The following is a 14,769-nucleotide window of genomic DNA, read 5'->3' as shown; positions in this document are numbered from 1 at the left end:
GCAGATAGGCCTGGTCAGCAGCAGGTAGCAGGCCCTGTCCCTCTAGCAACAGAGGAAGGGACAGTACCAGGCCACCCTGAGACCCTGACTTTGCAGGGCTCTCCCCCCACGTGACTCATCCCTGGCAAGAGAGACAGAATGCCACTCAACACAAGCTCTGTCTCTCCAGCATGCTGTGTTCTGGGGTGTTCCTTAAGCCAAGGTTTCTAGGTTGAATTGAATTGAGTGTACATGGGTTCTCTTGTACCAAATTGTCTATAGTTGTTGACACTTGTTTTTGTCTGTTTTCATTTTATCTTTTAAAATAGCAAGGCAAGAGCCCTTTTCATTTTGCCTTTCACAGTGCCTAGCATGCATTCAGAGAATTTGGTACCCAATCAACGTGGGTACTGTTTAAAAAAAAAAAAATCTGGGAAAAAATGTGCTCCTTAGATCACTGGCATCCAGTTAACATTTTCCTTTACTTCCTTGTTTTATTCATTCAGCTAGCATTTATTTCATGCCTCTTCTGGGTCATACACTGTCTATACTTAGTGAAAAGCAGGTAGAGTTCTTACTCTCGCTGAGCTTACTGTCTACTCGGATATTAGACCTTCAACAAATAATTACACCAGTGAAGACAGTGTCAGTTTGTGTTGAGTGTTATGAAGGAAAATGGCAGGCACTCACGGGGCGGACGACGTAGTAGGGGTGGGGGCTGTCAGAGAAAGTCTATTTGAGAAGGCGCCCTGGAAGCTGAGACCTGAGGAGGCAGAGAAAGCGGAGCCGAGAGAGAGGAGGAGCCTCTGTGAGGGCGAGCCGTTCAACAGAGCTAAGTAGGAATTTAGTGTCTCCAGTCCTGGGCCACTGTTGTTTAAAAAATTTTTTTCAAGGACTACATTTAGCTCTCCTCCAAAAGGGTATTTGTTTTTTTGAGTAGGCCTTTCTGAACCTTCTGCCCATCCTGGTTTCGCTGATGCTTCCTCAGGCAGCTGGGAAAGGTACCAACCAGTCAGGTTTCTGACACTTGTACAACAAATATGAACAAATAGCTGTGGCCCCTTCTCGGGGGCAGATGTTACGTTGGACTCTGGGTCCCGAGAGCGAGCTTGACTGACCTGGGAGCGGTCCTTGGAGGGAAGGAGACCCTGAGGGAGGGCCGGGAAGGACCCTCAGCCACCAGCTACCTCTGGGCCTTCCCCGCCTAGGACTGGAAGTCACCCCCTCCCCCCTTTATGAACGATTCAGGAACAAGGAAAGGAAATGGCAATGGAAATTTCTCTGGGCTGTTAACTGAAAAACATTTTGTCCCGGCATATGTGGGAGCTCTTTCTTTCATTCAGCACATAGTGAGAGCCTTCTGTATGTCCCCTGCTGTTCCAGGGGAAGACCAACCGTCAACAAGGAAAACATGGAGGATGCTAGAGGGGTTATAATCCCTACAGAGAAATTAGAGGAGAGAAGAAGGAAATGGTGGGGGGAGCGTCACTTAGGGGGTGGAGACCCATGGTGCAATTGTTAACAGTGGTCAGGAAAGGGTTTACTGAGGGACATTTGAGTAGAGATTCAGGAGTCAGTGAACCAGGTGGTTATGTGAGGAAGAGCATTCCAGGTGGCAGGAATAGCCAGTGCTAAGGTCTGGGGAACTTGATGGGGCTATTTGAGGAGCGCAGGGATCCTTGGGGGGCGGGGAGTTGATGAGCAGAGGCAGCGAGGGGCAGAGTATGTAGGAGAACAGGGGTTCATCATGGACATGTTAAATTTAGGTCTGTATTACACATGGGTGGATATGTCCAGAAGGTAGCTGCGTATGTGAGTCTCGAGTCAGGGAGAGGCCTGGGTGAGAACACGGCTTTGGGAGTCATCTGTGTATGTATGTATGGTATCTACATCCACAGGCTTGTGGGGTGACAGGATGTTGGGTGGGACCTCCAGGGCCGAGGGGCTGGGGTGGGGCGGTGTGAGGAGCCAGAAGGGGCCAGCAAGGTGGGTGACAACCCAGACTGAGGGTGACTTGCTTTCTGGATCCCTGTGTAGGTGTGACAACGTGCGTGTCTTCAAGCTGGGCCTCTTCTCGGGCCTCTGGTGGACCCTGGCGCTCTTCTGCTGGATCAGTGACCGAGCCTTCTGTGAGCTGCTTTCGTCCTTCCACTTTCCCTACCTGCACTGTGTTTGGTAAGCCCCGGCCACCGCACAGGGGTCCGCACCCGCTGTTCTTTTCCCTGCACGGTGCGGCGGGTGTGCAAGAGGACGGAGCACGGCCTGGGTGCACCTCTCTCCTCACAGAGATGGTCAGACCTTCCGGAAGCAACGGAAGGTATTGTCAAACACAGCACCCGCTCCAGGGAGCAGGCTCAGCTGGAACAAAAAGACCTGTTGTGTGTGCCTCGAGTCTGCGGTCTCTTACCTCTAGCTCCATTACTAAAGCATAAAGGAGCTTGAAAACCGAGTCCGTAACCTGAGCTCTAGCTAGATCGCCCGGGGTCGGGTGGGGGTGGGGAAAGCTTGGGACAGAGGTGATGTGGGGACTGGGATGCCCAAGTGACCAGGTGAAGGCATCACAGGCCAACTGGGGACAGTCTCACCCATTCACTTTACAGGTAGGGACAGATGCCCAGAGAAGGGAATTCATTGTTCAGGATCACTCCCCTGGGAGTTGAGTCATTGGGAACTGGAGCAGCTATGCGTTGGCATGCTCAGGATACGCGGTTAAAGAAAAAAAAAAAGCAGCAGTTTATTAAACAGCATGCAGACTCCTATAGTCAGAACGCCGAGGAGGAAGTCGAGTGGTTTTTTTCCTATGAACTGCTTCAGCACCCAACCCAGAGCCCTGTTTCCCTGTCCCCCAGAACTTCTGATTGCAAAAGAGAACAGGGACCTAGGGAAGTCTGCTTTAGACTGTCCCTTGTAAATTGAGAGCTCCCAGGGAGAATTCTAGTGGTAAGGAGCTGGGAAAACTTTATTAGATCCAAGATTCAGAAGTTTGACTTCTATCAGGAGATGCCTAAAACTCTAGGGTTTGAAAGAACTCGTGTGAATTTCCTTGAACATGGGAACTTGTATAGATCTAGCATGAGACCCGACTTGCTCTCAGTTTAAGGCCTGGGGACTCCCAGGGCTGTTTGCAAAAGACAGAACAAAGAAAAACAGCACAAACTGGAGATTCCAGTCTGAGGGTCCTTTTCCTGGTATTTTTTTAGGTTCAACCTCGACTCACACTAGTAGATTTATGCACTGTAAATTTGAGTTATAATGGAGATAATAAAATGCAGATTTTAAGTGTACACTTTGATGAGTTTTGATAAATGTATACACATGTGTAAATATGACCTCATTCAAGGTAAAGTACATATTTTTATCAATCTAAGTATCTTGGTAACGTTAGCTATTTAAGCAAAATTCAAAAATTAGATTGTAATAACTTTGGCTCAAACTTGAATTTGTTTCTAGGTTTGGTATACTTCCTGCTTTTTCAAAGTTGAACCGTATTTTTGTCCCAGTTATGGTATTTTAAGAACAAATTTAAACAGAAGTATAGAGGGGCTCTCATAATTCTGTCCACCAAAGAGTGGTAACAATTGTTCATAGCCTGAGGTTAATCCTTCCGGATTTTAAGATTTTTAAGTAATTACTGTACCTAACGTGGTGTTTCAACCCCGAGATCAAGAGTCCCACATTCCACTGACTCAGCCAGCCAGGTGCCCCTCCTTCCAGATTTTTTAAAAAAGATTATTAGAGACGCACAAGCGAGCACGGGTGAGTGAGCATGGGAGGGTAGGGCAGAGGGAGAGGGAGAGAGAAACTTAAGCTGACTCCACGCTCAGTGCAGAGCCCAACATGGGGCTCAATCTCACAACCCTGAGATCATGACCTGAGCCAAAAACAAGAGTTGGCCGCCTGACTGACTACTCCACCCATGCACCCACCTTCCAGATTTTTCATGTCTATTTCTCTAATGCTACTTTTTAAAAACAAAGATAGTATCATTCTATAGGTGATACAATGTGTTTTGTTTTGCTCTTTCTTAATACAGGGAATACTAGATTGTGGACCACTTTCCCTACCAATGCATACATATTATCTTCCATTTTTTTGTGTCCAATTAATATTTCACATTATGGATGCTTTAGAATTTAGCCAACCTCTCTATTAATAGATAATTAGGTTATTTGTTCATGCCTAAACCTTTCCTTAGGTTAAATTTTATATATCTATAGATTATATCTGTATCTATAGATACAGGTACATACATAGATCTGTATCTCCAAAGTATTAATGCACATTTTATTAAAGTCTGTAAGATAATGCCTTTTACCCATACTTTCATATATACTAGATATTAACTCTTAAATCTTGTTAACCTGATTAAAAATATTTTTGTTTTTGTAAAAAATTAGCATTATTGTTGAGCATCTTTTCCAGTGTAAGTTCACTGCACATTTCTTCGGTTGAAAGGTACCTTTTCATTTGTCTTCCCTGTGCAGTGTTTCCATTTTTAAAAATTTATATCTAGCACCTGGTGTCTGGCACAGAGTAACCAGTCATTACTGTCCAATAACTGTATGTATTATGCAAATTTGCATCATTTTCAAGAGTATGGAGAATACTACATTGAGCCCTCATGGAGGCAACATCCAGCTTCAGTATTTATCAGCCTGAGGCCAATGTCAGTCATGCCATCTTTACCTGATTGTTTTAAAGGGCATTCTGTGAAATGATTCGTTTTTGAGAGTTCTCTGGAATGTAGGGATTTTATATTTTATTTTTTTGAGAGAGAGCACATGTGTGCGAGGGGGGTGGGCAGAGAGAGAGGGAGAGGGAGAGAATCCTAAGCGGGGTCCATGCTCAGTGCAGAGCCCAACAAAGGGCTGGATCTCAGAATCCTCAGATCATGACCTGAGCGGAAATCAAGAGTTGGCTGCTTAACCGACTGAGCCACCCAGGTGCCCCAGAATATAGGGATTTTAACTCTTTGGTCATATGGTACAAATCTCTCACCCCCCCCCCCCACCCCGTTTCCCATTTGTCTTTCAGTATATGATGGTATTTTTGTGCCCTATTGGTTTTCAACAGTCATGTTCTCCCATTGTCAGTCTCTTCCTAAAGGGTTTCTGGACTTTTCAGTATCAGAAAGGCCTCCCCTACCACAGTTCATTAAAATATAGTCAAAGAAAATATTTTAAGAATAGGTTTTTGATCTTTAGCTCATCTGGAATTCAATTTCAGTCTAGAGTAGAGGGAAGGGTTACCTGCTTTTAAATGGTCGCTTGCTTGATAAAAGATTCATGTTAATACTTTTTACAGACACAGTAAAGTAAAAAAGTTTCCCTACTAAACTGTAAAAGCAATTTAGTATAAAAGGATTCATAATAAAAGGCATAAGCTATGTATAAAAACTGTTGGAGGAAGAAGGCGGATCTTATCAGATGTTCTCAGTTGGTTCCATCTTCTTAGCACCTATTTTAAATCCTTGGGCCTCGGTCTTCAGGATTGAGCCCCAAAGGCATTTGCATGTTTACTCCTGTTACCACGTGGAATGTTTCAGAACTTTCTAAAACAGGCCGTGTTTGCTCCAGATTTATCGTTCTCCTGCTATTCTGGGGCTTGTTGGTTACCTTAACCCTTCCTGGTTGGAAGGGGCGCTGTGCAGTCCTTCCCTTCAGGGAAGGGGGGGAGGGGGGGAGGGCGGGAGGGGAGGGGAGGGGAGGGGAGGGGCAGGCTCGCCGGAAGGCGGCTATCTTTGTTTGCCCCTGCTGGGTGCTCACCTCCTGTGTCCTTTTGCAGGCACATCCTCATCTGCCTTGCTGCCTACCTGGGCTGTGTGTGCTTTGCCTACTTTGATGCTGCCTCCGAGATCCCCGAGCAGGGCCCTGTCATCAAGTTCTGGCCCAGCGAGAAATGGGCCTTCATCGGCGTCCCCTACGTGTCCCTCCTGTGTGCCAGCAAGAAATCACCGGTCAAGATCACGTGATGGCAAGGCAGTGGCTGGCTTCTCTGCTTGTTTTCCCTCCTGCACTGGGCTTCGCTTGCCGGCAAAGACAGCCGGTGGTTTGTAGAGTTGGGGGTGGGGTCTGTCTTCTTAGTATTCTGTTCCCTTGAGCTCTGACTAGCGTGTCTGTGGCCCACCAGGACTGAGGAGGAGGGTCTGCCCCGTTCCCGAAGATGGAAAGTGCAGAGCTGAGGGCCACCAGGTAGATCTTGTCAGTGTCCCTTCCAGATGCAATGACTGGTTGGACTGTATCCTTTGGGATGGCAGAGCAGTCCCTTGGGGGAGCCTCATTTCCCAGGAGGAGTTTGCTGCAGACCCCACCGTTCCCATGGGCTCTCAGAGCGGACGCTCCTGCTGACGGACTCTGACAGGCAAGACAGGCTGACTGATGGAAGATGCCAGGGATTTTCATTTGGGAAAACAGTCCTAAAATAAAAGCAAGCCAATGAAACCCACACAGGGCTTGTGGCTGAGGAGGCTACTGGTCCCCTCGGAGAATCTCAGTAACTGGATTTTACATGTGCTTGTGAATCCTTTCTCTACTACCTCTGCTGAGAGACGGGGACTTCAGAGGAGGGTGAAGCTGATGGAAAAACCCTCTGTGCCAAAAGCTGCACTCCACTTTAAGCCATTCTTGAAGATGCGCACAATTCCTAAATGTTGACGTTGTTGCCCCCCACCCCCAGCCCAGTGGCCTCCAACACACCGAGAAGAATAGGTGTGTCTGAGCCCTCTGCACACAGACCCCTGCTCCTTGCTGCTGAGCTCTGTAAGGTCAAGGCCTTGGGATGGTCCGGGTGGGGATCCTAGTTTAACATCTGGAGCCAACACGAAGTTCTGGAAACTTCTGCTGATGGGAAGCCTTCTATTCTGGAAGTCCAGTATTTCCTGCGGGAGTCGTACTCTGTAGTCTCACAGTACAAGGTGCTTCCTGCAGTTTCTCTGAGCATCTAACGACTGCTTCTTTCGAGGACCGAGGGGACTATATGCTGGCTCTTGGGGTTGCTGGTGCAGCGGGCAAATCTGTTGCCTTCGGAGTTCTTCCTCAGCTCAAATGACACTGGCTACCACTAACCTCTTCACTAGGCTGAATGAAGACTCCAGAATGGTCATCACGGTGTGTGGGGGGAATACAGGGCCTCAGGGATACTCACTGAAGCTCCGACATCTCCTGCCTTGCAGCATTCCATTGTGAAAGAGAGCAGGATGGAGGTGTCCTTGTGAGGACAGGAGTCGTGTCACCAAGGACCGAAGAGTTGGGCAGTACCAGTCCGTGGCATGTCTGGGAACTCTTGCTTTAATTAGAATTTTGTACAGGATCTAAGGTGAAAAGTCCAATAAGGAGCAATGAACCAAGAGTTTAAAAATGAATGACATTGTTCTCCTCCTGTGGTTTTCAAGTTATTTTTAGCAGAACCCTATTTACACTAAGAAATCTTGATGGAACCCAAATGTGAGAAATGTGTTCTATCCGTTTATTTGAAGGTTAAACTTACCTATTTCCCTAATACCGTGCAGTGAAAATGCAAGTTAAATTGTGGTTTCCATGGTAAAAAATTTGGTGTTGAAGAAGTGTACCTGTTTATTATGGTTTAAAAATATACTTTGAAAAAAGATATTTATGTATTTGTGGGGTTCTGATGCACCTCTGAGACCTAGGTGGTTCCATCCGAGAGTTTTAAAACTGTGGTCTCTAGATTTTTTTTTTTTTTTTTGAAGATTTTATTTATTTATTTGAGAGAGAGGGAACACAAGCAGGGGAAGTGAGAGAGAGAGAAGCAGGCTTCCTGCTGAGCAGGGAGCCCAACGCGGGGCTCGATCCCACGACCCTGGGATCATGACCTGAGCCGAAGGCAGACGCTTAACCGACTGAGCCACCCAGGTGTCCCGGTCTCTAGAATTTTTTAAAGGGAAATAGCAGTCCTCGTTTCAGATTAGTTTTACCAGGCATGGATTCTGGGCTCATCCATTCTGCAGTATAAAAATGCTCCAAAGTAGGGGGAAGCTTTGATGTACTTCAGGCCCAGCTGTCTTAGTGTGGAAGCGTGGATGAGGAGAGGCAGGGGTGTGGGAAGTGTTTGTGTTATATGTGAGGTTTAATTTCTGTCTTGAGAGTTCCTCAGTGATGGGAACATTACAGTTAAGGAGGGACTGTGTCTCCCTATCAGGTAAAGGGGTGGGTCCCTGAGGAACATCACCTCCAGCTCTCAACTCTCTGACCTTGCTCTTCTGGAAGTTTCTGAGTGTCCTTTGGAAATCGGGATACAACATGACTGCTGGAAGTAAGGAAATCAGTGCCCCAACTCACAGAGCTGTTTCCATCCATTTTCTACAAGACAAATGACTTAGTTCAGATGTCAGAAGGGATGTTTTTGCTGTTAAAAAAAAAAACCCCTCCCCCCCCAAAACAGAAGGCCCTTCTAGAGATTGGTTTTAATGAGCTGAGGGCTGATAAAGAAGTATGGAATGGGTATATTTGAGGACAAAAACAGAACTCTTGAACAAAAATCACTCTAGCTTGATAGCGTGAAGATGGTAAATCGAGAAAGTAGGAGTTGAACAGTCTTATTTGAAGTTAGACTTATAGCATATTTATATTTACATTTATATTTATGATGCTTTTCTAGCACTAAACACTCTTGAAAGAAAATTGGAAAACTACAGGAAAGTTGAAGAGAAAAAAAGTCTGTATTTCTATTGTCCAAGGACAATCATTAATATTTTGGTATTTTGGTGTATTTTCTTCTCATCTTCCCCCTTTCTCCCACCGTAGAGTTGTAAATAGCTGTCTTTTAGAGTGGACAGTTCATCCGATAGCTTGAATGGAATTTAAATGCCAGTTGTGTATTTTTCATGAGGAGCAGCTTTTGGGATACACACCGGTTAGCTATACACTTGAGAGCTCATCACTGGATTCTGACTTACTGCTGAGTCTTCTTTTTAAATTGAGCCTGACCTGAATGGGTCCTAAGAAATAATGAACTGAATTCTACTTTTCGAGAGGCCTCTGCTCTTGGATTGACAGGTCATGGGAAACCGCTGTTAAAAATAGGGCTCCACAGGTTTTTGGATTTAAAAAAAGTGACTAAATTGATGTGCAATCAAGAATCTTTGTTTTTTCCCTTAATAATGCAGGGACATGGAGATTTGATGTTTGGGAATTAGTCACAGTGAGTAGCTGCCATGACCTAGCACAGTTTTGTTCTGCTTAGATAGAATTTGCAAGATCAAGAACTGGCAGGAATTGGATCTAAGATATTAAACATTATCATCCTAGTTACCAAATAATCATTTAAGTCAGTGATTCTTTTACAGTGTTTGATTGAATCTTGATTTTTAGAAAAAAATCTTTTCTCTTTATGATTATGATTATATTGTTAGCACTTCAGTGAATATATTTAAGGTGTATGGGGGAAAAGATACCTGACTCTATTTGGTAACAGGCTACATTTTGGGGGAAACTAGCCCTGTCCTTCGGATGAGTGCCTAAAATGCTATTTCTGGACCCAAGATGTTCCGTTGGGGGATCTAAGCTTGATGGTCATCAAGCACAGACTTTCTGAAAAATACCGTAACTTGTTCTTTTTATTGGATTTCTCAGGTGTTTTAAAACTTCTCACCAGTTCGTCACGCTTATGTGAGCCGGCGCAATGTTGGAGGCTCTGAGAATGGGATGGAGTCTCCTTGGCTCTTCATCCCTGGGGGCTGACACGCAACCATCTCTGGGGGGCGGGGGAGGGCTGAAGCTTGTCCAATGAGCCCCCCTCTCCTAGCTCCTTTTCCCCAAATGAGCTTGGAACCTTTCATTGCCAGCTCCTTGCCTGGGTGCTACTGTTCCAGCTGGCTAAAGAGAATTGGCAGGCCAGATTGGGGTTCTCAAGGGATTTTAAGGACATTCTCCTACAGATTAAAAAAAAAAAAGGACTAATTGTTTGAATGGTTTCTTTCTGTTAAACCAGATTGAAGACTATTTTATAATCACAGTATGTAATCAGCATATATAATATTTTCAGACATCGCTCTCGTTTTGTACTTTACACAGTTGTGTGGTATAAGGGTGTTGTGCTCACTGTCTGTGGTAGCATTTAGTCTCCATTGTTCTGGGAGTGATTTGAAGCCTTTTGAAATGGAGCTTTTGCACTTTATGCTATTTTTGTGAGCTGTGACGGTTATATTCGATATTAAAGCCAGCCGTAAGTGGCATTTTCTGTGGATATGCAATGTTTGTGTTTCTTTCCAAAATGATTTCTGAAATATCTGAAAATGAAAAACGCAGTTAATGGATTGTCAAGCAAAGCACATTTTCCCAAGTTAGTTAATGAATTTGGGTATTGTTATTACTAAACATACTTTCGATTAGCGTAGTTGTTTCTTCTCAGAGCTTTGAAATTAACATGCCTAGTATTTCCGGTATGAAGTGCCCAAATGCATAGTGAATTTCTTTAGCAGGAAAATTCTGTATGTACTTTTTTTTTTTTAAGATTTTATTTATTTATTTGAGACAGAGAGAATGAGAGAGAGAGAGCACATGAGAGGGGGGAGGGTCAGAGGGAGAAGCAGACCCCCCGCTGAGCAGGGAGCCCGATGCGGGACTCGATCCCGGGACTCCAGGATCATGACCTGAGCCAAAGGCAGTCGCTTAACCAATTGAGCCACCCAGGCGCCCCTGTATGTACCTGTTTTTAATTCCCTGTGACCATTTTTTTATTATTAAAGATTTCATGGGCCATATTTAAAAGAACAGTGTGACCGTCAGAAGAGAGACTGGGTCAGCATTATCAGCATCATTACAGTGGATTTTTTAGACTTTTTTTTCTGGCCTGGGTGAAGGGATAAGGGGATAAGGAGTGGCCACATAGACTTGACAATCTGGTGGGATAGGAGTCTTCTCCCTAGGAAAATGACTAACCCTATAATTTTCTGGGAATTCAGGTGTCCCTAGAAGCCACCCAAATAAAGAGCTCCTGCAGGACAGGTCACTAGACCAGGATTCAAATCCTCCTTGGGGCTGAAATTGGTCACCTCCACAGGTCTGCTTTCCCAACTGGCCTCTAAAACCAGTGGTCTGCCCCTCCTCTAAGTCAGGACTTCCCATTATGAGGGGCTGGAGGGGGAGACCCAGGATGCTGGGAATGCAAAATTTAAGTGTCCTCAACAAACTGGGAGCTTACATTTGCCTTAAGCCTCTTTCCTGGTTTATAGTATCAGACCCTCCATATGATTGTATCAGGGTCTGTCCTATTATTCTAGCTTTTGTATTGAATTTTTCCATAATAAAAAATTTAAGAGGTAGAACATTTGGGGTCTTTGTCCTTCATTCTCTGGGGTGGGGCTCAGCCTCCTTCCTGCCCCAACTTAAGGGCACAGGCAGCCTCTCTCCCCAGCTAAGGATTTGTTTTAACCTTAAGTGAGCACTTTTGTTTCTATCTCCAGGCCTGGTGGGTGACACCCCACTTACCTGGGAAGTCTTTCTGGATGGTAACTCACAAAAAGGGAAGGATCAACCTCAAGTGTTTTTGGTTGGTTTATTTTATATTTCTTATTAAAACAAAACATTTGATTCAGCTGCTTTTCCAACAGAGTGGGGACCATATCCACTATCTTAAAAATTTAACAAATAGCAAAAAAATAAAAATAAACAAATAGCAATAAAAAATTAGTTTTTGCATTAAGGCTAGTCACAAGAAAGTGGCTTATGGGAAGGCCAGGAGCATGAAGAGACACAAAATAGACGGTGATATTGGTGACATTTGCTAGGGAAGGAGGTCTGAACAAAGAAAGCCATAGCTACTGGGTGGAAAGGACCGGGAGTGACTCATGGAGTGATATCGCCATCTTGTGGCCCTTTCAGGTATTCCTCTCAGTGGTGCACTTGGAGACGTTCCCAATTGCAAATCACCACAGAACTCAATATAATTATCTCAAAACTCCCACAAGTCACACAGCTTCTTTCTGTGTCCAAGTAGGTGTTCCTGCTTTTTTGCCCCCAAGCATCACTCTGCTTTTCCCCCCCTCCTCACTTCCCCCAGCAACTCCTTCTTCACCCTCTAGGTGTTTGATCTCAGAATTCTAAAAATCGGCCGGATACCATAAAGCAAATGTTTTCCTGCACATAAAATTGAGTTAACATAGTTGTGATCTAGAGGAAGTTTTTTTTTTTTTTTTTTAAAGATTTTATTTGACAGAGAGAGAGATAGCAAGGGCAGGAACACAAGCAGGGGGAGTGGGAGAGGGAGAAGCAGGCTTCCTGAGGAGCAGGGAGCCCGATGCGGGGCTCGATCCCAGGATCCCGGGATCATGACCTGAGCCGAAGGCAGACGCTTAACAACTGAGCCACCCAGGCGCCCCTAGAGGAAGTTTTTTTTAATCCACTGGAGTTAAGTTTAAGTTTTGGGATTAATCGTTCCGTTTACACAAGTCAAATGCCAGTACAACCCCAAAAATCTTTAAGACTGAATCCAGTTTGAACCAACTTGGCAAATAAATGCCAGCTTTGTACTACACGTGCTAGCTGCAGAGGGCTATATGATGAACAACGCAATGTGCCCTGTGCAGGAGGGGAGAAACCACCAATTGCTGAAATCCGCGCATGCAAGCCGCATCAACAGTGCTGGGAAGGCAGGCAGGAGTGGTAACATCGGACCCGTGGGGCGTTGCTTTGAGACTTCTAAGCTTTAACTGATGGACCGTGAGCCATATTTAATAATATATAATCTCAGACCAATGAAAGAATGTGTATATTGCCTAGGAGTAGTGTTTTCTTAAAGTAAACCCTATTTGAGAGCTCAGCACGTAAGTTAGCTTTCACACAAAATGGTCTTGTTTAGTCCTCACGACTTTTTGTGAAGCCAGTATTACTATTATTCCAGGTTTGATGATCATAAAACCGAGGCTCAGAAAGGTATTTTGATCACAGCCATTAGGTGGCAGAGTCAAGATTTAGACGCAAGACTTTCAACTCTTCTGTTTCTACAAAGGATTTTAAAATTATTATTTTTAAATTCAATTGATTAACATACAATGTATTATTAGTTTCAGAGGTAGAGTTCAGGGATTCATCAGTCCTATATAACACCCAGTGCTCATTACATCACATGCCCTTCTTAATGTCCATCACCCAGTTACCCCAGCCCCCCACCTCCCTCCCCTCCAGCAACCCTCAATTTGTTTCCTTTGATAAGAGTCTCTTATGGTTTGTCTCCTGCTCTGATTTCATCTTGTTTTATTTTTTCCTCTCTTCCCCTATGATCCTGTTTTGTTTCTTAAATTACACATATCAGTGAGATCATATAATTGTCTTTCTGATTATTTTTAGAATAGTTCCATCCATGTTGTTGCAAATGGCAAGATTTTTTTTTTAATGGCTGCATAGTATTCCATTGTATATATACATCACATCTTCTTTATCCTTTCATCTGTCGATGGACATCTGGGCTCTTTCCATAGTTTGGATATTGTGGACACTGCTGCTTTAAACATTGGGGTGCAGGTGCCCCTTCGGATCCCTACCTTTGTATCTACCCAGTAGTGCAATTGCTGGGTCTTAGGGTAGCTCTATTTTTAATGTCTTGAGGAACCTCCATACTGTTTTCCAGAGTGGCTGCACCAGCTTGCATTCCCACCAACAGTGCAGGAGGGTTCCCCTTTCTCTGCATCCTTGCCAACATCTGTCGTTTCCTGACTTGTTAATTTTAGCCATTCTGACTGGTGTGAGGTAGTAGCTCATTGTGGTTTTGATTTATATTTCCCTGATGCTGAGTGGTGTTGAACATATTTTCATGTGTCTGTTGACCATTTGTATGTCTTTGGAGAAATGTCTGTCATGTCTTTTGCCCATTTCTTGATTGGATTACTTGTTCTTTGGGTGTTGAGTTTGATAAGTTCTTTATAGACTTTGGATACCAGCCCTTTATCTGGTAATGTCATTTGCAAATATCTTTTCCCATTCTGTCGGTTTTGTTGACTGTTTCCTTTGCTGTACAAAACCTTTTTATCGTGATAGAGTCCCAGTAGTTCATTTTGCCTTTGTGTCCCTTGCCTTTGGAGACGTGTCTCCAAACAGCCAGAAGTTGCTGTGGCTGAGGTCCAAGAGGTTGCTGCCTGTATTCTCCTCAAGGATTTTGATGGATTCCTGTCTCACATTTAGGTCTTTCAACTACAAAGGATTTATTTTCAAAATGGCAAAAGAGGTCAAAGATTTTCATATGGGTGGGCACCAAGTTGGGAATATCAGGTTCAAAACTGTCCTGTTAATACACGGGATTAGATAAAATACAAAGTAGCAAGGGGCAGAGAGAAGGTGCTTAGTGAGTGGCAGCTGGTAAGATGACCTCCCACCAGACAGTCATGGAAGTCAGTGAGGCCATAGTGAAGAGCTGCACCCCATCCCCCACACTTCGCAGGGGTGACAGTGTGTGTACACATGGGAATCCTAATTCTGGTTCCACAGTCCAAGCTGTCTCTTTCCATAGTGACAGATCTGCAAATCCAAGTCTTTCCTGGCCATCTCTGGACATCCACTAGGCACTTCACATTTGCCTTCACTCATGCCTCTCAAACTTGCGCCTTGCACACTTTCTCAGTACGCCATGTACTTTCCATTTATTTGCCAGGGAAATCCCTGCCTTCCCACTGTTGTCCATATCTAACCTAACAGTAAGAGAAGCCTCTGCATTCCACTTCCCCATGTCTTAAAATCCATCCATTTTTCTCCAGCCCAGTGAAGCAGCTACTATCTCTTGCCAATTCATCCTCCATCTGGAGCCACAGCCTTTTTTTTTTTTTAAGAGGTGGTGGTGGTG

The 14,769-nt window shown here is 44.6% G+C and overlaps 1 protein-coding gene and 1 long non-coding RNA gene across 2 annotated transcripts in view; both read left to right on the top strand.

Annotated features, from left to right (window-relative positions):
* The window catches only part of LOC145717028 (uncharacterized), a 560,651-nt gene extending 550,469 nt beyond the window's left edge, over window positions 1-10,182 (top strand). Inside the window, exon 2 of the long non-coding RNA XR_014140003.1 lies at window positions 7,851-10,182. This is a non-coding gene — a long non-coding RNA (uncharacterized LOC145717028). The remainder of the gene's footprint in view (window positions 1-7,850) is intronic.
* The window catches only part of ACER2 (alkaline ceramidase 2), a 32,452-nt gene extending 22,270 nt beyond the window's left edge, over window positions 1-10,182 (top strand). The window contains exons 5-6 of the mRNA XM_081803022.1: window positions 2,017-2,154; window positions 5,764-10,182. Coding sequence (XP_081659148.1) covers window positions 2,017-2,154; window positions 5,764-5,950 — 325 coding nt within the window. The 3' untranslated portion in view covers window positions 5,951-10,182. The remainder of the gene's footprint in view (window positions 1-2,016; window positions 2,155-5,763) is intronic.
* Window positions 10,183-14,769: the final 4,587 nt, after the last annotated feature.

This window comes from Leptonychotes weddellii, chromosome 14 (genome assembly GCF_054177405.1).
Source record: "Leptonychotes weddellii isolate Sample4059 chromosome 14, ASM5417740v2, whole genome shotgun sequence".
Taxonomy (NCBI): Eukaryota; Metazoa; Chordata; class Mammalia; order Carnivora; family Phocidae; genus Leptonychotes; species Leptonychotes weddellii.
The sequence above is the reverse complement of the archived record's forward strand: the minus strand, read 5'-3'. Positions and strand labels throughout refer to the sequence as shown.